We start from the raw sequence: 24,015 nt of genomic DNA, 5'->3' as shown, positions 1-24,015 counted from the left end.
AACACTCAAAACTCACTGTGCTCAAAACACCTGGTTTTTGGTTTGAAACTCTGTTCCCAGGTGTGGAATTCAAACTTGAGCTATGAATTATACATTCCCTCAGGCAAGGCAATAACAAGGACATACCATTTTACCTGCATCAAATTTGTTACTTCAATAAAGTACCATACTTCAATTCTGGAGCATCCTTTTTCCCAATGGCTTAGCAAGTCAGTCATGTATATCACATGAATTTAATCCCTAGTTTGTTTGTGTCCAGTTTGCTGGTTTTAGGCATTAAGAGGTTCAAGTTATATTTAGTCAGAGTAAGGAACACTGTTCCTTCACTATATAGAGACTATTTTCTGCAACTGGGAGAAAAAAAACTCATTTAAATAGTGCCCAATACAGTTTCACAGGACTGTCCAAACTGCAGTATTATTGTAACGTGGAAAACAGTGGAACCAATTGACACAGCAGAATCACCTCAATTCACCCGAAAGTCTGGTTGATGAGGATATTGTTCATTAAGTGGGACAGAATCTACTCAAAGTTTTTGGAATGATTAAAAAAAACCTTCTGTGCCTGCTCGTCAAGAAAAAAAATTGCTATTTAATGAGCCACAAAAGTATAATATTTCAGTAGGATTTCTTTCTGCTTGCACACATTAATGAATAATCAATTGGTAAAGAGTACACAGTTTCCCTTTAGACAGGATATAAAAGAACTTTCTAAAAATGAAAGTGCTTAGAAAAGACTGGCCACACTAGGTAAAGCACCATTTTCCATTTACAAAACTAATTATTATAAGACGTTGTGATAATATTAAATGTTTAAAGGACTTACAGTCCTGAAGACAGTTATACAGTTTGTAATGTTCACTTCATATTACTAGTTTTTAAAAAGTGAATTGCATTCTATAATGGTTCTTAGACCAGAGATTTCCACAATTTCTTTATATTTTGAATTCCTAAACAAAAATCCAGTCATACCAAAAAGAAAGGCATGATAGGGAATACTTTGTAACTAAAACTGCAGCCTCTTAAGCAAGTGCTCAGGGCATTCCAATGAAGAAATTCAAGGATGAAATTAAAACCATCCTCTCCTTACAATGGAGATTTCTCTCCCTTCCAGACAAAAATAGGACACAATGGAATGCATTTGTCCAAACCATCTACCAGGAAGCTATGGGTTATGGGGTAATGTAGGTTAATTTCAAGCAGAATTTTGTATGTTCATAGCAGTAACCTTTGTTCTGGCGATGCTAGACTTTTCATGGACACTTATCATTCCAGGACTCAGTGAGAGATTTGATGCCAGCAACGTGAGCAGTCAACCTATACATTACTAAATTAATCCCTTCCACCCAAAAATGTCAGCATTGTGCACTTTATCTGTCCAAGCACTGACCTTTTTACTGCCTCAGGGTTCTGTGCCTGTAATTTGTGATTTTTTTTTCTTACAATTCTTGCAATCATCAGCAAGCAGTGAATTTTGAACTGGGCCCAGTTTTAAAAACATTTGTCGTATTGAACAAGGTACAAGAAAATAACATCCATACTTTAAGCAGGTAAGTGTCTGCATTAGTTCAGTTATAGCACCCTGGATTCCACAATCTTCTGCTTCAAAACATGTCATATAATCTACTCTAACATTTTAATGTAATTCTGGTTGGCTTCTATACTGCCAAGAGACACCAACGTTAGGATAACAGTTAACCAGAGACACAGTCTACCTGCCAAGATGTAAATAAAAGACCCCATGGCATTATTTGAACATCCAAGGAACTTTGCCAAACAGTCTACCTGGATTACCTGAAGTGTGTCTAGTCATTCATTTATATCATTGTTATTTGTGGAATCTCAGAAAAACGGCTGCCATGTTTGCCTTCAAAACAATGACTGCTCAACCAACCCTGATCACATACTTAGATCCTACAGTAAGTCTTGAAATCTCAACCTTCTGACTCCAAGGAGAGAGAACAACCAACCAATGTGAAACTTGTACCTGCTTCCTTAATGCAAACAGCATTTCTTCCTCATGCCATTTGTCAAAGACAGTGGAGTTACCGATGCCAGAAAATGTTTCTAAGGGTAATTCACTGGTTGTGAAGTGTTTTGGGACATCCTGAGAATGGGAAAGGCTCTATGCTGTGGAACAAAATAAAAGACTGGAGAGAAAAACAAAAGATAAATTAGACTGCCAGAAATGGAGCAATAGAAATGTGGTGACTGCACTATACTCCTAGATTTAGAATGTGAATCAGGCCTTTGAAAAAAAAAACATTGCCGCACATGAGATAGCTTTGGCAAATAGAATTAAGGAGAATCCAAAGGGTTTTTTTTACAAATATATTAAGGACAAAAGGGTAACTTGGGAGAGAATAGGGCCCCTCAAAGACCAGCAAGGCGGCCTTTGTGTGGAGCCACAAAAAATGGGGGAGATACTAAATGAATATTTTGCATCAGTATTTACTGTGGAAAAGGATATGGAAGATATAGACTGTAGGGAAATAGATGGTGACATCTTGCAAAATGCCCATATTACAGAGGAGGGAGTGCTAGATGTCTTGAAACGGTTAAAAGTGGATAAATCCCCAGGACCTGATCAGGTATACCTGAGAACTCTGTGGGATGCTAGAGAAGTGATTGCTGGGCCTCTTGCTGAGATAGTCGTATCATTGATAGTCACAGGTGAGGTGCTGGAAGACTGGAGGTTGGCAAACGTGGTGCCACAGTTTAAGAAGGGCGGTAAAGACAAGCCAGGGAACTATAGACCGGTGAGCCTGACCTCGGTGGTGGGCAAGTTGTTGGAGGGAATCCTGTATTACATGTATTTGGAAAGGCAAGGGCTGATTCGGGATAGTCAACATGGCTTTGTGCGTAGGAAATCATGCCTCACAAACTTGATTGAGTTTTTTGAAGTACAAAGAAGATTGATGAGGGCAGAGCATTAGATGTGATCTATATGGACTTCAGTAAGGCGTTCGACAAGGTTCCCCATGGGAGACTGATTGGCAAGGTTAAATCTCATGGAATACAGGGAGAACTAGCCATTTGGATACAGAACTGGCTCAAAGGTAGAAGACAGAGGGTGGTGGTGGAGGGTTGTTTTTCAGACTGGTGACCAGTGGAGTGCCACAAGGATTGGTGCTGGGCCCTCTACTTTTTGTCATTTACATAAATGATTTAGATGCGAGCATAAGAGGTACAGTTAGTAAGTTTGCAGATGACACCAAAATTGGAGGTGTAGTGGACAGCGAAGAGGGTTACCTCAGATTACAACAGAATCTTGACCAGATGGGCCTATGGGCTGAGAAGTGGCAGATGGAGTTTAATTCAGATAAATGCGAGGTGCTGCATTTTGGCAAAGCAAATCTTAGCAGGACTTATAAATTAATGGTAAGGTCCTAGGGAGTGTTGCTGAACAAAGAGACTTTGGAGTGCAGGTTCATAGCTCCTTGAAAGTGGAGTCGCAGGTAGATAGGATAGTGAAGGCGGCGTTTGGTATGCTTTCTTTTATTGGTCAGAGTATTGAGTAAGGTGTTGGGAGGTCATGTTGCGGCTGTAGAGGACATTGGTTAGGCCACTGTTGGAATATTGCGTGCAATTCTGGTCTCTTTCCTATTGGAAAGATGTTGTGAAACTTGAAAGGGTTCAGAAAAGACTTACAAGGATGTTGCCAGGGTTGGAGGATCTGAGCTACAGGGAGAGGCTGAACAGGCTGGGGCTGTTTTCCCTCGAGTGTCGAAGGCTGAGGGGTGACCTTATTGAGGTTCACAAAATTATGAGGGGCATGGATAGGATAAATAGACAAAGTCTTTTCCCTGGGGTCAGGGAGTCCGGAACTAGAGGGCATATGTTTAGGGTGAGAGGGGAAAGATATAAAAGAGACCTAAGGGGCAACGTTTTCACGCAGAGGGTGGGACGTGTATGGAATGAGCTACCAGAGGATGTGGTGGAGGCTGGTACAATTGCAACATTTAAGAGGTATTTGGATGAGTATATGAATAGGAAGGGTTTGGAGGGATATGAGCCAGGTACTGACAGGTGGGACTAGATTGGGTTGGGATATCTGGTCGGCATGGATAGGTTGGACCAAAGGGTCTGTTTCCATGCTGAACATCTCTATGACTCTATATTTCAGATAGCTTGCTGACCTACTAGTTGATGTAACCACCACCTCTTTCTTGAGGAAAGTGTCTGTAACTGACCTTGTGAATTCATCTAATACCACAAAGCGTCTCCAAAAATTTAAAACAAAGAGGAACTTTAAGAAACTAGATCAGTGGCATGCCTCACAAATGCTCATGATTAACAACCACTAATTTCAAATATTTCCAGTTTCAAACAAATTAATTTAAAGGTTCCAAAATTTACTTCTCCACTATACTGCATCGTGCACGGATAGGAAACGTCATCTTTTTTGCAGTCACCAAATCAATTGTGCTGTTCTTCTTAGGTCTGCACAATGTACACTATAAATTACTCAGTGACATTGCTATTCAAAAAACGTAGTTTGTGCCTTTAGAAAACCAAATGTTTCCTTACTTTGGGATGCTGTAATTGAAAACCTCTTAAAATAATACAAGGAAACAATGTTACCAAAGGAAAACAACTAGTTTATCTCACCCACATATATTCATTGCACTCTTTTTCTTTGGTAGCATGAAACCACAAAGTTATTAATAGCAACTATCAGAATAATGTCTTCCTGATTTTTAAAATCAATATAGAAGATACTGCCTCGCTCCCCAATAACATTTAATTATTTTTGAAACAAAAATACCATTATGTAGCTTACTCCCACAACCGTTTGACTTTGCAAATTGGGTCCACTTACATTCCTTCTCCTTCTTATCTCCAATGAACCAAATGGGCAAGTTGTGCCACATGAGAGTAAGAACTCAATATTAGATACATATTGGCCAGCATTTGCTTCTGGACTGTGTGCTCTTTTAAAGAAATAGAGAGAAATCTAATAATAATGATATGCTGTCCTTCTATTCTCCAATGGATCTGTTCAAGGTCTAGCTGAAAGACATATACTATACCACCAGCACCCCCCAAAGTTTTCTGCTTCTAGATCCACTTCCAATGAAGAACATTCACTTTGCAATACTAGGTGACACTCTAACATTTCTTTCATCAAGATTGGGACGAATTCAATCTTAAATATAGGACTTAATATCTGCCCATTCCAGGGTATATTGAAAATACATCAATACAAATACTTATATTGATGACTTGGCTCTCTGGGAGCACACTCTCCTCCAAACTAGTCATACGTTCAAGCCCTATTCGAGTTTTGGTACATAATCTAATCTTACACTTTGGGACTGTACTGAGGGAAATGCCATCTTTCAGATTAGATGCGCAGAACAGATTCTACAACACACGAAAAAGAAGTTTGCAATAGGTTTGCCGCAAACACTATTATCAGAACAGATTATCCAGGCATAGTCTCATTGCTGTTGGCAAAAGCTTGGTATGTGTAAATTTTTGCTGCTGTAATATATGACAACAGTGACTACACATCAAAAGTGCTTAATTCAGAGGAAAGTGCCTTGAGACATCTTGGCGTTTTGAAGGGCGCTCTCATTTCCAGGTTTGTGACAGCTAACAATATAAAAAAATTGAATTGTCGATTCACCACCAGGAGGCTCCGATATACAATTTGCAATGCGTGCTGAGGCAGCTAATTACAGCAGTACTTGTAGAAAGACATTAAAGTCTTCAACAGTTAAGAGATTTCCACAGAAGAGCATTTATGCGTTGCCAAATAAAACAAACTGCACTGGACTAGGATGTGATTTTTGAAGGATAAGTCACCAAAATCCTAGGCTAGGCTCATATGTCTAGCCTCATATGTATAACTTGGTGAAGTTACTTCGGCACAACTCCCACCTTTAACATTGTGGGAAGTTTTTAAGTGGACCTTAGCCATTACAGGATCATTACGGATTAGCTAGATCCTGTTATTGGCAAAGTCATTGTAGCCAAATTACAACACCTACGTAAATAAGATTAAGCTAGGATTCGCTCAAACATCAAAACCATACATCTTCAGAATATTGCTGAAAAATGTGTTGCTGGAAAAGTGCAGCAGGTCAGGCAGCATCCAAGGAGCAGGAGAATCAATGTTTCGGGCATAAGCCCTTCTTCAGGAATCTTCAGAATATTCTTAATTGAACTATTAGCAGGGTTGGAGCCAATTGCAATTACAGTCAGAGTTATACAGCATGGAAACAGATCCTTTGGTCCAACCTGTCCATACCGACCAGATATCCCAACCCAACCTAGTCCCACCTGCCAGCACCCGGCCCATATCCCTCCAAACCCTTCCTATTCATATGCCCAACCAAATGCCTCTTAAATGACTGACTTAGTGTTGCACATCTTCCCCCATTTCTTTCACCACTAGAAAAGTATAAACACTTGTTTCACAACTTTGTTGATGTGAACATTAAAGCTTAGCGATGGGCGTAGGCCAGGCCGCAATTCTCAAACACTGAAACCCTATAAGCAATATTGCACTACTCACAGCTATCTACAAAGCAGAGGCAATATCGATAGGGTCCCAGTACTTGAGCATCGACAAAAAAACTGTTACTTCTTAAAAATACATCCTAACTGGAACTTTTGTTTGAAAAGAAAAAGGTGCTTGTGCACCACAGATAAGTCTAAAGAAGTCTATGCTTCAGGATTATATTGCAACCCATCAATCTGACTGACTGACATGACATGTCATATATTACAAATGTACCCTTTCTATTTAAAAGAACGCAGAACAGTTTTCTTACTGTCACAGAAATAGAGAGCAAAAATTTGCTTATGATAATGAAAAATCATTAGTGTTTATATGGAATACTGTAAATATAATTCAATCATTTTAGAATGTAGCCCAATCATCAGGAAAACTTTGACAACTTAATGAAAAGCCACAAACAGAACAAAATTCAGGGTGCTCTTGGCATACGTCAATGTACCCATCAATATTTGTTAAAAATATACCCACGAACCAAAACACATTAATAGGAACATGCATCTACAACATTTAGGATTATGTAATAATTTCAGTACAAAGAGGATTGATGGATGATGACAACAAAAATAAAAAGGCACTAATTGGGTACTGTAAAAAAACTAGCCAAAATGAAGCTTTACCCTAAGTTAAAGCCTTGAAACACTCAAAATGGATAACTAGCTGGAATGACAAAGTAATTTGTCTCCCAATATAAGCCTCCTTTACCTGGAGAGATCAAGAAAAGCAGAACTGCAGTCAGTGCTAGGATATTAAATGCATTTTGCAGGGTTAAATTATTTTAGTTAAGTAAGCAATTAATTTCTTTTAAACATTTAGTTCTGGAACACTTCTGCAAGAACAGCTATATGACATGTCAAAGGTAAGTCACAGAGTTATGGTTTTAGGTCATTTTTACAGCACTGGCTAATATAAACTTAGGCTAATAAACGCAAGTATCCTTCGAGGTAAAATGCTTTTTAAAATGGTTTCATTTAGTAACTTAAGTATATAGTAGGTCTTTTGGACTATAAACTAAGCTGGTATAGTCTTTTGAAACTAACATTGGTGAAATGGTTTCACGTTTCAAGAGTAATTGAATACCACATTGTCATTGTAGTTAAAGAGTATCGATAGGCTTCAAAATATTTGGGACATTAAGCACTCGTTTCTCTGAACAGGTGTACAAATTACTCAACCAAAGCTATGCTGGTCAAGATTTATGAAGTTAGTAAGCTTTCATAAAAAGGGATACGATTGATATTTCAAAGAACAAATGAGGAGATAGTACGAAGAAATATCAGAGAGCTGACCAGTCCTTTAAAAAAACCGATTAGGAATTGAGCATGTACTGTTTAGTCAGTTTGATTTCAGAATGCATCTGATCAAGCACAGGGGATGGGGGCAGATAGCAAGGGCTAACAAGTGGAGACTCTTCGTGATTTGAAGCATAGTAAGACCGTAAGCAGAAAAACAACCTCAACCCACTTGGGTCATGCCCGGTCAGCCAATAAACGAACATTCCTTAAGTGCATCAACTGATAAAAAAAATCTTCATTGAACACCATTTCTTTTACACTTGTTATGATAAATTTAACAAATTCTGTGAAACTTGTGAAAATATTCTTGCAACTAATCAGAACTAGATTTAAATTGGCTCTCTCAACTCGGTTTAATAATTGTAACTGACTTAAATCTTCAAAGTAAAGCTAAAGTGAACATCGAAATCTTACAACTCGACAGCTCAGCAGGCACAAGAGATTTATAATGGAAAGCAATTTGTTTTCTCATTTCTTTCTCCTCCAATATGAAGGTGCAGCAAGATTATCTGGAAACCATTCAGATCTTGCTTACTAAAAGTCCAGACTAATCAGTACCACTTACAGCCAGAACTGAAAATAAAACAAAGTCAAGGAAGTCATTCTGGCATTTATTTGCAGCTTTTACAATATCAAGACATTCCAAAGCGCTCTACAGCTAATCACAATGACTGCAATTCAAAAAGTACTTATGTCAAAAGCCATTGATTTTAAAACATTCCGAATTGGTGGACGTCTTTGCTACTATTCTGAACATTAAGGTGCTTGGGGCTTGAATTGGTAAACAGTTGTAATACCGTTCAAATGGGTTATTTGCACTTTGACTTAAACCCCTGAAATTCTGCATCTGTCATTTCGCCCTCCTGTACAAATGAATTCCAAATGAATGTATAGGCCTGTCCTAATAAAATCACCATGAACATGCTGGGCGTGTAAAGTTAAGAACAAAACTACTCCCAACCTCACTCCAATAAAAATACTAGCTTGTTACTGCTGCTTTTCAATTCAAGCTCCAATCTTAATTAGAAATCATTGAAAAGGGATAATGGGAGCCAGAAAAATTAACAGTTAATATTTGTCAAATTATAGTCAAGGGTATTAACAGCTTTCTAAAATCAACATTAAACAAGTCAACTGTTGATAATTAGGAAAATATTGCAGAGAGAAATATGTGGATACAACCATCAGCCAATGAAGCTTTTTTTTGTGTGTTTCTGTTACCATTTGCTATAATGATATCATCAATCAATAGAAAACATCATGGCAGTGCCCTACCTCTGGGACAGAAGGCAGGCGCTCAAGTTCCACCTGTTCCAGAGAGGGGTCATAAGATTTCTGAACTGGTTCATTAAAATAATCTATAAAAGAAATTGTACATAATTCTTTCATCCAAAGACAGTCATTGCTTTAGAACCACTTAAGTGTAGCCACTGTTATAATGTAGGACATTTGAAGTCAATTTGCACACAGCCAGGCCTCAAAGAACAATGAAATAACTGACCAAATACAGATTTTGGTGTTGACTGAAGGAATGCATGCTGGCCAAGACATCAGAGGCTTCCCCATTTTTCATCAAACTGGTGCTATGGGACTTCTTAAATCTCCACACAACAGGGCAACAGGGGTCATGGTTTAACATTTCATGTAAATAACAGCACCTCTGATAGTTCTAGCAGCTCTCTTCAGGATAAGTCTGGATTATATACTCAACTCTGTAAAATGGGGCTTTTACCACAATTTTCTGATTCAGACACAAGGCTGACAAAAACAAAAGTGATACTCAAAGCATAAAATGCACTTCAACTGGTTTTAAAAGCCAAATAAAATCATGAAAATGACAGAAGAAATACAATAAACCCACCCAAACAGAACAAAATGAACAGCTAGACAGCTTACTAGTGTATTTTGCCCAAGCTTTTTTTTGTGAAGTACACAGGAATTGATCAGTTAAAGCCTGAGATGACCAACGTTGGTCTAGATTACAGTGGAAAAGCACAGCAGGTCAGGCAGCATCCAAGGAGCAGGAAATTGACGTTTGGGGCAAAAGCCCTTCATCAAGAATGAAGGCAGGGAGCCTCCAGGATGGAGAGATAAATGGGAGGGGGTGGGGCTGGGGAGAAGGTAATAAAGAGTACAATAGGTAGATGGGGGTAGGGATGATGGTGATAGGTCAGAGAGGAGGGTGGAGCTGATAGGTGGGAAGGAAGATTGGCAGGTAGAACAGGTCATGAGAATGGTGCTGAGCTGGAAGGTTGGGACAGGGGTAAGGTGGCAGGAGGGGAAATGAGGAATCTTGTGAAGTCCACATTGATGCCCCAGGGGTTGAAGTGTTCTGAGGCATTCTTCCTCCAAGCATTGGGTGGTGAGGGAGTGACAGGGAGGCGGCCCAGGACCTGCATGTCCTCGGCAGAGTGGGATGGGGAGTTGAAATGTTGGGCTATGGGGCGGTGGGGTTGATTGGTGTGGGTGTCCCATAGATGTTCCCTAAAGCACTCTGCAAGGCGGCGTCCAGTCTCCCCAATGTAGAGGAGACTGCATCGGGAGCAACGGATACAATAAATGACATTGGTGGCTGTGCAGGTGAAACTTTGATGGATGTTGAAGGCTTCTTTGGAGCCTTGGGTGGAAGTGAGGGGAGAGGTGTGGGCGTAGGTTTTCCAATTCTTGCAGTGGAAGGGGAAGATGGTTTGTTGGGGGGCACGGACCTGACCAGGTAGTCAGAAGGAACGGTCTTTGCGGAAAGTGGGAGGGAAATATATCCCTGGTGGGGTCCATTTGGAGGTCGTGGAAATGTCAACGGACCTCCCCCGACCTTACCCCAGTCCCAACCTTCCAGCTCAGCACCATCCTCGTGAACCTATCCTACCTGCCTATGCTACCTTCTCCCCAGCCCCATCCCCCTCCCACTTATCTCTCACCCCAAAGGGTCACTGCCTTCATTCCTGATGAAGGGCGTTTGCCCGAAGTCGATTTTCCTGCTCCTCGAATGCGGTCTGACCTGCTGTGCTTTTCCAGCACCACTCTAATCTAGACTCAGATTTCCAGCATCTGCAGTCCTCACTTTTGCCCTATACAACATTGGTACAGCTCCTACGCTAAAACGCTACACCAAAAAGACAGGAAGGTTAAGGTAAAAGATCTAAAGAAACTGAAGGTCAACATTATGATGGTTCTAATAAACCTCAATAATAAAAACAAATGGAGGATTATAATTACAATTTCAAGATCTTTGATCAATAAAATGGCATTTTATTTTTTCCCAGGACTGTATCTCTGAATACCTAAAAACTGACACAATCAGTATAGAGTCAACTCTGATTGCATTTGTTCAGTATATCCTCCACCAAGTTATTAATACTTGAAAATGAGATTAAACTCCAAATTCCTTCCATCATTTTGACCCCCCCAGCCAAAAAAAATCAAAAACCAGTAATCCGATTTCTATACTGCTAACTAAAAACTGCAAGTTTGGAACTTAAACTGATCCTTTTGTGGTTGGAATATTGGCTTTTATGAATATCTTCTCTCATGTAACACAGCACAAGAAAGAAAATCTGCCAACTGATAATTATGAACTTACAAATAGATTTACAGCATAATTTAATACATGTTTAAAAACTCAGGTTTTATCCCCACTGCAAAAAACATTTCATAAGTAATCTGCCACTGGAAAATTTTATTAAATATCCCAGTTTCCATGTTACACAGAAACATAATATATTTCAATTCAGTATGTGACGAGGTGCTTCTATTTGTAATTAGATTATATTCACTTCATGTCAAATACAGACTGCTATGTACAGCTGGAATGGTTCTATGTAGGTCCCAGCCTGTCAGCGCAACATGGTTGGAGCACATTAGAATGTGACTGATCCTGATGGAGTCTTTGCAGTGGCTATTCCATGATTTAAGAGGTTCCCTCAGAACATGGTCCTGGATCTTTGAATGCATCAGTCTGTAAAACTAAGCCATGAACAACTCTTTGCAATGGATGACCAACACGTTTTGAATAGACCAAAAAGCATCTTTCACTGGGTTACTGGTGCTCCAGCAGCGGTCATTGTATGCACGTTATACTCCACAGACTATTTGCAGAGGTCACAGAATTGCATTGCTAAAGAGCTTCTCAGGATGAACCACAACAATATCACCACTTGCCTTTCCAGTTCTGTTTTGCTCAGATATATTTTAGGAGATGTACAAAAATCTCTTCCTCTCTGCAGCCAGCGGCCTTGTGGTCAGAATGGATACAGTGAGATTCCAGGCACACAAAGATCTACCAGAAGTTCCTTCTCACCACAAACCAAGCTACGTCTTGAAGTTTGTTTTAAAGTTCTGACCACGAGGCATCCTACCAAGTGACTTTGACAGTCTGTTCAGGGAATCATTATTTTTCCACAGGGCCTTAAGAACTTTACATATGAACCACTGCCTAATGAACTTCTGGTATACAGCTACTCTGCATAAACTTTCCAAGGATTCAGTAGTATGACAGTCCAAATCAACAGAACATTCTGCAGCTATGTGGCCAGACCTATCTTTGCAACTAAGATTGACAAATTCAACTCCAATCTTGCACGGACACTCTTGATTTTTGCATAACACAAGTCCACCAGATACAGATAAATACAGAGAAATGACATGGAGAGATTGGGCACTGTAGAGCAGACAGACAACATTGTTCTAATAACAGAATCACAGCTGAACAATGCAATGATTGCACTATCCAGCCTTCCCTGAACAGATACAGGCCCCTGGCATCACCCAAGCTCGAAGGAAGCCTCAGATTCAATTTTCTATTTTCATTTCAAGAATATAGTAACTTCAATAAGAAAATGATGCCAGTGTCCAGTTCTCTTTACGGTGACAGCTGCACAAGTGTTCATCTGTGAGCCTCCCTTCCCCAAGGGCCCATAAATGCCTTTTAACAAGAACTGCTGTAATTGATTAGCAATTTGAATTGCAGATTGAACAATACATCCGTCTGGTGGTGAAAGATAAATTTCCAATTTTTGCTGTTGACTGTCAAAAATTAGGGCATAAATTTATAAATAACAAAAGAAATAAAGGAAAGTCACTGGGAGTGGTTTACATGACCCACTGTAGGACAGAGTACAGGTCAAGAGATAAATTGGGCCTGTAAAGAAAAGCCTGCAATAAATATGGACAATTTTAATCTTCATATATAAAAACTGGAGATAAACATAACCTGAATGATGAGTTTAGTTTCTTCGCACAATGTGCGCTGGAACTGACCAGGGAACAGTGTACCCAGACCTGATAATATGTAATGAGACAGGATTAATTGGTGACCTCACAGGAAAAAGTCCTCTGAAAGGTTTCACATTCAGTTTACGAAAATTAGAAATTAGGATCTGAAACTAGTGCTTTAAACTTTAATAGAAAAATTACAGGTTGAGGCCAGAGTGGACTGGGAAAATTACAGTAAAAGTTTCAAACAGCAAACTTGAATGAGTATGGGGAATTAATGGAAACCAAGGAAATTAGAGAAGACTTTAAACAAGCATCTTGTATTCATCTTCACAGTAGAGGCATCCTAGGAATAGTCAGTAGAAAAAAGTATTAATAAAGCTTAATAATTAATAAACCATTTTCTAATCAACCTTTTGAGAGACGTCATGACATTTCAGGAATAGGTGGGACTTGAAAATTAGCCTGCTGGCTCAGATGGAGGGACATTACCATTGCATCACAACAGCCTCGAATGGGATTAAAGGCCAATAAGTCCCCTGGATATATCTCATGCCCTTTATCCTAGAATCTAAAAGGAAGCAGCTTCAGAGATAATGTTTGCATTCATCACAATCTTCCAAAATACTCGGGATTCTGAAAGGGTTCCAGTGGATTGGAAAACCTCAAACATAACACTTCTATTCAAAAATGGAGGAAGACAGAAAGGAGAAAACTCTTGACCTAATAAACACACAAAATGCTGGAGAAACTCAGCAGGTCTTGTAGCAGCTGCGGACAAAAAAAACAGAATTGAGTCTGTCAAGACTTCTTCAGAACTACTTCTGAAAGATGCTCTGCTAGAATCCATATGTATAAATCCATCAGATTTTTGCTGCATTTAGTGAATTAGGATGCAAATGAACATCGAAATGATAGTGCAGTGAGATCTTAGTGTGCTGGAAGCAGGAATAACATTTAGTTCATTACCTCAAAATGCCTTATGCAAACTGGTGTGTTGAAGTTTAATATCCTTTTATAGCACAGGTGGCCATACCATGCTGTGAAATTTGAACAATACAGTCAGAAATCTTCAAGCTTCTGATCTTAACCACACTGTTACACAATGAGATGCAAAGATAAGAGTTTTTATTTAGAGAACAGTTTATAAAGAGACAGAAGAGGTCGGTCAGTCAATACAGCCAAATAACCTTTTTGACCCAAAAAGAAATAAACTAAGACAGGTCAGCTGAAAATAAGCCAAATTAATCTTAGGGAGGAAAAGGTATAGAATGTAACATTTACATCAAACAACATATACTGTACACAGGTACAGGGTTAACCCATAATCTAAATAAACAGTCTGCAAAATACCATACAATATGATCAATACTACCCATTAAATACTCTGCATACATTTAAAAGAACTTCCATAGAAACATAATATTTTGCCACTAAGAAAAATGTTAAAATATAAAAGCCCCTCTCCCATAATCTTATACAGTGCAATAAGCAAGTTTGAGAGAAAAAACCTGAATAGAAGCAAAGAAGTTATACGCAGGTTTGACAGAACAAATGGTGAAATACTGGCACTTTTGCTTAGTGAATCTGTAACAGGGACAATAGTCAGGATTGTACAGGAAATATATTTTCACAAACAAATATTAGGATCTGAAGTGTTTTACTAAATATGTCTTTAGAAATCAATCCAATAATGGACAATAAGTACAGAAGTTAGATTTCTTGCAATTAAGACTGCTTCAGAGTCAGACAGTTCAAATAGTCTCTGTGTAAAAAGGCAGATATTACTGATAACCAGTGACAAAACCAAACAGCTAAATCATTCTTTTATTGCAAACAGCATCCCAATGTATGCATATAGTTTAAAAATTAAGTGTGCAATGGACTGTATAGCCAAGGAAATTGCAACTTTATGAAGTTAATCAATCTTATGTACAGTGCAGCCCACAATCACACTGCAACCTGCAGTAAACACATTCAAGTTGTAACATTTCTCTTGATTCCAAAACCCCACGTCCAAGATGTTGGTTGAGACGAGACACTGGATTTTCTGTGGCTGCTGGATCCTGTAAAAGATTTGATTAATTGCAATAACAGACATTAAAATTTGAATATTGCGAAGTGAGAAATACCAATACGAAACCAAAGTTATAGAATAGTGCAGGTAGTCATTTGGTCATAATGCCTATACTGGGACTTGGAGAGCAAACTAAACCCCACTTTGCTGTTCAATTTGTACAGTAATTTTCTCCCCAACAAATTTTTAATCAAAATTCCTTCTAAATGATGCTATTTAATCTTCCTTCACCATCCTTTCAGGCAATATATTTTATATCACAACAATCACTATGTAAAACGAAAAAATTTCTTTATCTTGGCAAAAGGTCAGCACAACATCGAGGGTCAAAGGGGATGCATTGTGCTAAACTGTTCTATATTCTTTGCATCCACAATTGCAGAGGAATATACATCTGAATGGACTAAGAGTATTGAACAGCCAAACAGTATTTGCATGATCAAAGAAATACATAACTGGAATCCCAGATTTTGAGGGTATTTAAAAGAGTAGAAATAATTTTGCAAGCACGACGACACTCCAACACCCGATTATGAATTGCACTTCTCTAATGAATGCTTGTGTGAAATTCTATTTCACTGATCATTACTAAAAATCCAAAATTATCTTGCAGAAAACCTATATCCATTAAATCCATTCAACTTCAAAATTGTCGGTGCCCACAAATGAGGATACCCAAAGAATTTACTACCACAGTAAAAAGTTACAGCGTTCAACATTCTAGTTAAAAATCTACATTTTAAACCTACATACCTAAACCTACATTTTAGCATAACAGCTTTGAACTCCAATCAATGCACCAAGCACGTGCAATTTAAAGAAAGCGTTTAAATTCTCTCTCCCACATCAAAGAGGCCCATCTTCCCATGTTCATGTTAAGATGAAGTATGTCAAAAACCTGAAAACTCACAATGAGGTTGCCACCCTACCACTATTTGCAATGAAACAATGTCAAATCTATTTTGTATGTCACAAGTGCATGTTGCCTTATGGTATTCACATTTCAATAGCATTTTAAGAAAACTAGTGATTCAATAGCCTGTTTTTTTGCATAGATCTTGTCACACAGCATTCTTAATGCTCTTAAAGCCTCATCTGGCTCTAACCATTTCTGCATGCAATTTTACACTTAACTAAGCAGAAAAGTATCCAATCTTCTTAGAATTCACAAGACAAAAATAAAATCAAAAATGTTACTCCTGCTGTCTTACTATACTCCTACTTCATGACAACATTTGGTGCCAGACTGCAGTTTAAGAACACAAAACCTGTGCTCATAAAGAGTCCACTGTGCTGCCCATGGCCAGGTGTCGATTTCAAATTCTCCGCCGCGATGATCTGACCTACCTTCAGATGCTTTGACAATACTATTGCACTGCTAGCTGTGAAACACAGTAGTGCAATAAAGTCAGAGCATCTGTCAGCAGCAAGCCTAGAAGGACTGTAGAACTTTCAACTGTCCCACCCCAACAAACTGATCTGTAAAAGCAATCAATCTTAGCCAATTTCTATTAACATTAGCCACTAAAAGGTTTGTTGAAATATTTTCTAAAATAATATTCTCGAGATATGATTTAAAACTCAATTATCAAGCTATGAACATTCATAAGTATTTAGTTTAAAAGTAATATTTTACTTAAAAAATAACCTGATAGTGAGATGTCAACCCAGAAAAATCAATCTCATTATTACTGAACTTAACATCCTAATATATTGGGAGTGGTTATCAGATAGTTAAGGTTTTAGAGAAAATTTAATTTGAGGTTCAAGTCTAGGTAGGAAGTCTTTTTTGCTGTCATATTAATGTAAGCATAAACTGTAAAAGCTCATGAACCACAGGACAAACAGAAATTTAAATTTATGAATTAAATTATACTCAACATGAGATAACTAAGAGGCACTACCTTCTCACCTGGTCTACAGATAAAAGGTAAAGACTATCTACAGTAATTCTTGGTCTTTCTCAACAGCAACTCCAGCTGGAAGATAAACACAAGAAATGTGAGAGATTTCCAAACTTATTATTTCATAACTCCCATTGGTGTTGTAACACAGGGTATAACCCAATTTCTTCCATATTCTACACTTCTCAGGTTTTACTACTTCAAAGTAGTAAATAACTTTCGTCTGCATCCTGGCTGCTTGGAGTGCGTTCCAACAATCTGGACAAAATTATATAATTGCTTCATGCTAATGGCTGGCAATCTCAAAATGAAAATCAACTGACTGATGGGGTACCAGTGAAATCACTGGTAGGACTCCCAACTATTCACAATACACAGTAACTGTTTAGATGAAAGAACTAAACATAACATCTCGAAATTTGCAAATGACTGGGTGAGTGGGAAGGCAACCTGGGAGGAGGATGCAGAGATGCTTCAGTGTGATCTGCACAAGCTGAGTGAGCAGATAAATCCATTACAGATGCAGTACAATGTGAATAAATGCAAGATTATCCATTTGAGGAGCAAAAACAGGAAAGCCCAGAATTCAGAATGGTTATAAACAGATGGGAATGTGTAACAAAGCCTATGTCCATGCACATCAGTCACTGAGGTATAGCAGACAATAAAAGTGGCAAATATATTGGCCTTCATAGCAAGATGCAAGCACAGGAGCAGAGATGCCTTGCTGCAATTCTATAGGTCATCAGAGAGATCACATCTTCAAAATTGTGCGCTGTTTCATCTCTTTCAGTGGAAGGATATTCTTGCTAGGAGGAGTGCAGCGAAGGTCTACCCGACTGACTCCTGGGATGGAAGGACTGGCACATGAGGACAGGTTGAATTTATTAGGATTACATTTGCTGTTTAGAAGAATAGTGGCAGTGGAGAATATTTAATAGAAATATGAAGTATTAACAAGGCTAGACAGGATAGATCCATGACAGGGGAGTCCAAAATCAATCAGGGGTCACAGTCAAAGGATACATAATAAAACATTTAGAACTACGTGAAGAAATTTCTCCACACCTCAAGAAGAGCGGTGAGCCTGTGGAATTCACGACTGCAGAAAGCAGGGGTATGATCCAAAATTAAAATTAATTTGCCAGAGAAGCATGCATCCATGGGCCCAATGAACTAATTTGTTTATCACTGATTTCAATGCATTCAACATTTCAAATCTGAAAATTCTGATCCATCTCATGTTAGGGGACTACAGATCACACATATCATACAAGTACAATAAATGCAGGCTTAAAATTGCTTTGCATCAACACTGATGTGGTGCAAAAACAGGGATTCTACACGTCAGATCAGAAATAACTTCCATGCAATTCTAAAACCAGTTTGGAGAAAGGATACAATTGTGATAAAATGGATAACATATATCATGAATACATGGCGTCACTCATTCAAGAATTTTTTAAACAGAATTAATAAATAATGATGTTTCAAAATGTAGATTCATGATTTTGATTTATAGCACCAGATTTTTAAAATTTTCTTCAAAATTTCCTCAGTATAAAAAAAGTACCATCAGCTCCAACTTACCCACCAATGAAATTCTCACTGGTAAACATCTGCTCCTTCACAAGAAAGTCCTTTTGGGATGGGGGAGGAGCAGTGGTGGTTGGGGAAGAAATGTCCACTGAACTGTAGCTCCTATAGGCTTTGATCTCATCGCCAGCCAATGCCCTTTTAATATTGCACTGCTTTTTTCTGTTATCACTAGTAGTACAACATAAAAAGGGCACTGGACGAACGGACAAAGGGCAGCAAGTTTGATGGTAGGGAATTTCTAACAGACATCACAAACATCAAAGTTGGAAAACAAATCAGCTTTATTTGGCACAACCTTCAATTATTCAGGAAGGGATAACCAAGCCCTAGAACTAGAACTATATTCTAGTGTCAGTCAGATACTACAGAACAGAATACTGCCACAACTGCAGCACTCTCCATAGTTCTTAATACACTAATAATTCAACAAGAACAAAAACAAAAAGGTTTAATAGTTTCAGTCGTGTTGGAAGCACTTATTTTTAAAATTGGAAAAAGTCAAATACAATTTACAGTTTAAAATTTGATGGAAGATTGCAGAAAACAAAAAAAATTAACAGCCTAACTTCAGAATACCAAAAAACCTGGACAAACCAAGACCATCTCCGAAAAATATTATTTACTTACTTTCAGAACACATACTCACTAAAAATACTTTCCTGAACCTATTAATTTCTTAAAGATTTAATTTCAGAAGGATGTTCAATGCTTAAGTTTCTCATCCATGTTGTTTGTTATTCAGAGCAGACTCAACAGCAACCATTAGCAGGCTACATGTCAGAATGAAGCACCATCACACCATCCCACATTTCTAGCAGAGGCCCCATCTTGGTCTATAGCTCCCAAGTCCCCCGCAGCACCTCATCTGCCGTGAACCTCCACTGTAAAGCTCAGATGCTTGCTGGACAGATTAGCCAAGTCATTAATAAACAAACATTTAACATCTTGACAAATTATTTAAGGATACTATCCTGCTTCAGTTATATCAAAGAAACACAGTATTTGCACAGTATCTGCAAAAATGTAACATATTTCTGAATTAATCAATTTTAAAAGTAAACATTACATAATATACCCATATCCTTGTATAAACAATGGAATGAAAACAGAGCAAAGTACATCAATTAAGGTTTAAAAAAAAGGACATGAACAAACATCTGCCATTTTCACATAGCAAATGGTCCAATTTATATATTTCAACAATGGCAACAGAATTCATCAGTAACACGGACTTCGTGATCTAAAACAGGTGATCTGTCAATGCCTCAGTTATAATGACTCTGCAATAGATCTTTTAAACTATGTTAGTTAGGGAAATAGGTCATAACACAGAAAAAAAGTTCCTGTTCATTGAAACGTATCCTGGGAATTTCTGTCACAGGAAGACATGGCCTCATGTTAATTTATCAGGAAGATGACTATTGATCTAACTTCCCATCTCCATTTTTGATGATTGGAGCATCAAAGACTTGTCAAATTTTGGTAATTACTATTTACTGTTTTCAGAATCCTAAAAAATGGCTAGCTCAATGACCTCGAGCGGAAATTTTATTTAAAATCAAACATGAAATGTGCTCTTCAACTCAAACTTATTACTTTGTAAAGAACAAACATCCCAATATTAGGATCTGCATACATTTTACTGGTTTTTCATCTTTCTGTTAGCTGACAAAACCTATCAAAAAGGATTGCATGAATTCAAATAGATTCAGCATGATAAGGGGACTCAAGTTGTTTTACTTAATATTGTATTACTAAAATATTTCTGCATTATCATGTGGAGATGTTTGCAACTGCAAGTCAGGAATGGTTTCACAGTTACTGTAGCAACAATGAAGAATTACAACCGTTTCTCACTACAATCTCCATTTACTAAATTCATAAAAACACTAACATGAGAAGGTATTTGCCCCTGCCTAAATGAATGCTCAAAAAGAGAAACAAATATTGCAAATCACTGCTTTCAAAAGTTTAATGAAAACTGATGATGCAACATTTCAATTTTGTTTTCCCTCATGCATTTTCAAAAATGGAGCAGAAATTTCCCCACTTAAATATTGGAAAGATGAAGACATTGTATTTGCTCCTTGCCATTAACATCATCCTTTTCTTGGACAAGTGTGAGACTGAACCAGACCATTTGTAACTTTGACGGTGTGGTGCTGGAAAAGCACAGCAGGTCAGGCAGCATCCGAGGAACAGGAGAATTGATGTTTCGGGCATAAGCCATTTATCAGGAATCCTGATGAAGGGCTTATGCCCGAAATGGTGGTTGTCCTGCTCCTCAGATGCTGCCTGACCTGCTGTGCTTTTTCAACACCACACAACTCTGACCTCCAGCATCTGCAATCCTCACTTTCTCCTAACATTGGTGGTGTTGACACTGAGAAGACCTTTCAACCACATATCAAGTAGAATGATTAACCAAAACAGCATTTCCTGATTCTAACTCACCTGATGAAATCTACACATCCTACTTTGAGACTTGACTATTTCAGCACACCGCTAACTGGCCAAATATTTCTACTCTGTTCAAAACTAAGATCATTGAAACATTGGTTCCCATGTCCTTACTCAAAAGTTCCATTTACACCATCAACCCATTAGTTGCTGACACACACTACCTCTCAGTGAAGCCACACATCAATTTTAGTGCTGCTCATTAATTTTAAATTCGTTCATAGCCTCAACTCTCCTGCACTTGACTGAAATATTTTTAAAGTGTAGTTATCATTGTAATGTAGGAAGTGTAGCAGTCAATCTGCATTCAGCAAGGTCCCATAAACAGTAACAAGGTAATGACAGAATTTTGACGTCAACTGAGGAATGGGCCAACACACCAGGAATACGTTCCAATTTTGATCTCCCCCAAAACAGTGCTGCCTGAGATAAATGAGGCTTTGTTTATACCTCTCACCTGAAAGGTACCCAATTCTAAGAAACTGCACTCACCTAAGTCTAGTCACTTGGATTTCTCTGATTTTCATATCTCCACCACTGGCAGCTATTCCTTGAGATGGCCAGACCCCAAGCCCTGGAGTTTGTTCCCATGCCTCTCCACCTATCTCACCTTCCTTTAAAAAAAAATCACTGACCTCTTTAAAGAAGCTTTTAGCCATCTGCCTTAAAGCAACTTCACGTGACTTAGAATGAAATTCTGAACTCTGCTTTGAAGCAGTTTGCAACATTTTATTACAGTAAAGGCAGTATATCATTTATAAGCTGTTATCAGCTAGAAACAGTAGATATTTCTACAAATAGCAGCCTTTCAAAACAAGAACACAATCCTGGCTAGATACTGCCAACCAGAAAAGGATCATGCATCCATATATGTACAATATAGCTATCTATAACCTCAACACTCAACGTATTAATTTTTGCAATATGCGCACGGAATGTTTCTTTCAAGAACTTCAAAAGGTTACAAAATCATACACAGAAGCATATATAGAAATAGCTTTTCAGCAGCATTATAATGCTCTCCCACCAGTGGACTCTTAGATTAGATTCCTTAGTGTGGAAACAGACCCTTCGGCCCAACCAGTACACACCGACCTCCGAAGAGTAAGCCATCCAGACCTATTTCCCTCTGACTAATTGACCTAACACTATGGGGCAATTTAGCATGGCCAATTCACCTGATCTGCACATCTTTTGAACTGTGGGAGGAAACCGGAGCACCCGGAGGAAACCCACGCAGACACAAGAAGAATGTGCAAACTCCACACAGACAGTCACCAGAGGCTGGAATCAAACCTGGTGCCCTGGTGCTGTGAGGCAGCAGTGCTAACCACTGAGCCGCCCTGTATTTAATTAGTGGATTGCTTTGAATTAAGTCAGAGTTTGACTTAATTTAACAACAGTTTTTAAATCTTATTTTTGTTTGAAAAACACGGATTTAAAAAAAGACTCTTAACTTTCCTCCACAATTGCCAGATTAAATCCTAAACTTCCATGGCTTCCTCTCACTGTTGAAGAATCAAATTCAGTCACAGATCCAAGCAGTTCTCAGTAAAAATGTTTGACAAATAACATGCCAATATTTCGTGTGTATGTCCGAATAGAGCATTCGGAATGGCTCAGGGAATGTAAGCAGCAGGTCTAAAACAAATGCCACTGCCTTATTGAGCAGGAACACAGCACACCTTTTTAAAAAAAACTCTTGAAAGGTTATTCGTGGAGTTGACGACGATTTAAAAAAAAAGGAAAAACAACACTTCGTTTGTCCAAAGCCAGCAGTTCCACTCGACTAAATCACCTCTGAAGCTCAAATGCCTAACTGAGCACAGAAAATGGTGAACAGAAATGGTGCAATTCAGAGGCACGGGTGCAAATCCATGGGAGAATAGAGTTTATAACTGTGAAATGCTGCAAACAAGCATTTAAAACATACAACCACTACGGCACCCCTCGGGGGCGCGCGGACAAGCTTCTCCTACTTTTTGGGAGGGGTGGAGGAGAATTGCCTTCGGACACAATCCGGTTAATAAAAGATGCACCGCAGCTCATTTGTCTTTAAATCAGTTTTGCCACTTGCAAAAAAAAAGCAAAAACAAGGAAAAGGTACGAAATAAAAACAAAATGTTTCTACGAACATTATTTTTGAAAAAAAATGAAAAAGGTGATCCCGATTAGATCGGGTCGACAGTTTAAAACGAGCGGGTCCTATTGACTGGGGGGGGGGGCGTCGACCGAAGAGCTCGGCGGGCGGTAACAGCAGTTGAAGCGTGGGCGCGCACACGGAAGCCGCCGCGTCGTCCCGCACTCCGGAGCAAGCGATCTTCACCACGCGAAGGCGCGCGCACGGCGAAGAACGGGCGCGAGCGTCGACAAACGCCGGGAACGCCTCGCAAACACCCCACCCCCACCCCTCCCCTCTTCCGCACGTTTCATCACCAGAATAGCTGCTGATTCCCCGAATACCGACTAAAACCCCCATGCTCTGGATCGAGGCCATTCCGATCGAAAGAGAAAGAGAAAAAAACATCACAAAGACGTCGGAGTGGGCGCCGCCGCCGCTTTGGGAAAAGAGAGAAATCCCACTCCCGCCATTTTCGCACCAGTTACCCGGATGCAAATCAAGACGAGGGGCTTTCAAACAAATTAAAGTTTTAACCATAAAAAAACACCCAACGCGCTCGCGAAGGGTTTTAAAAAACTTTTTTCCCGCGACCACAAGGCTTTACTCTACCCAATGCAATAGGTTTCTTACGTTAAAATTCGCCCCCTACCATTCAATAATTTTTTAAATTTTTTTTAATAAAACCTCTTACCATCGCTTCCAGCTTGTTGACCGCGGCCTCCATATTGAATAGTTGACATTCCGAAGGCAAACCGATAAAGGGGGCTCGCGGACGTGATGATACGTAGCATCCTATTGGTCGGTTACTGCACGATTCTGTAT

At 38.9% G+C, this 24,015-nt stretch overlaps 1 protein-coding gene across 5 annotated transcripts in view; it reads right to left on the bottom strand.

Annotated features, from left to right (window-relative positions):
- Nucleotides 1–23,999, bottom strand: part of ska2 (spindle and kinetochore associated complex subunit 2) — a 40,895-nt gene extending 16,896 nt beyond the window's left edge. For 3 of the 5 annotated variants that reach the window (XR_006315773.2, XR_006315774.2, XM_043718154.2), the window contains exons 1-2: nucleotides 23,885–23,999; nucleotides 9,096–9,178 (exon numbers count right to left, since the gene is read on the bottom strand). Coding sequence is in view for 3 of the 5 variants with exons in the window: in XM_043718154.2 (XP_043574089.1) it covers nucleotides 9,096–9,178; nucleotides 23,885–23,984 (183 nt within the window). In the remaining 2 variants the exon portion in view is untranslated. Of the gene's footprint in view, nucleotides 1–1,986; nucleotides 2,475–9,095; nucleotides 9,179–23,884 lie in introns of those variants that run through there. The other 2 variants (XM_087977219.1, XM_043718155.2) reach the window with 2 other exon arrangements.
- Nucleotides 24,000–24,015: the final 16 nt, after the last annotated feature.

The sequence above is a fragment of the Chiloscyllium plagiosum genome, unplaced genomic scaffold (assembly GCF_037043375.1).
Source record: "Chiloscyllium plagiosum isolate Xiang-an unplaced genomic scaffold, Cpla_swu_hap1 HiC_scaffold_31, whole genome shotgun sequence".
In the NCBI taxonomy this organism is placed as follows: domain Eukaryota; kingdom Metazoa; phylum Chordata; class Chondrichthyes; order Orectolobiformes; family Hemiscylliidae; genus Chiloscyllium; species Chiloscyllium plagiosum.
Note: the sequence above shows the minus strand (reverse complement) of the source record. Positions and strands in the feature narration are given on the sequence as shown.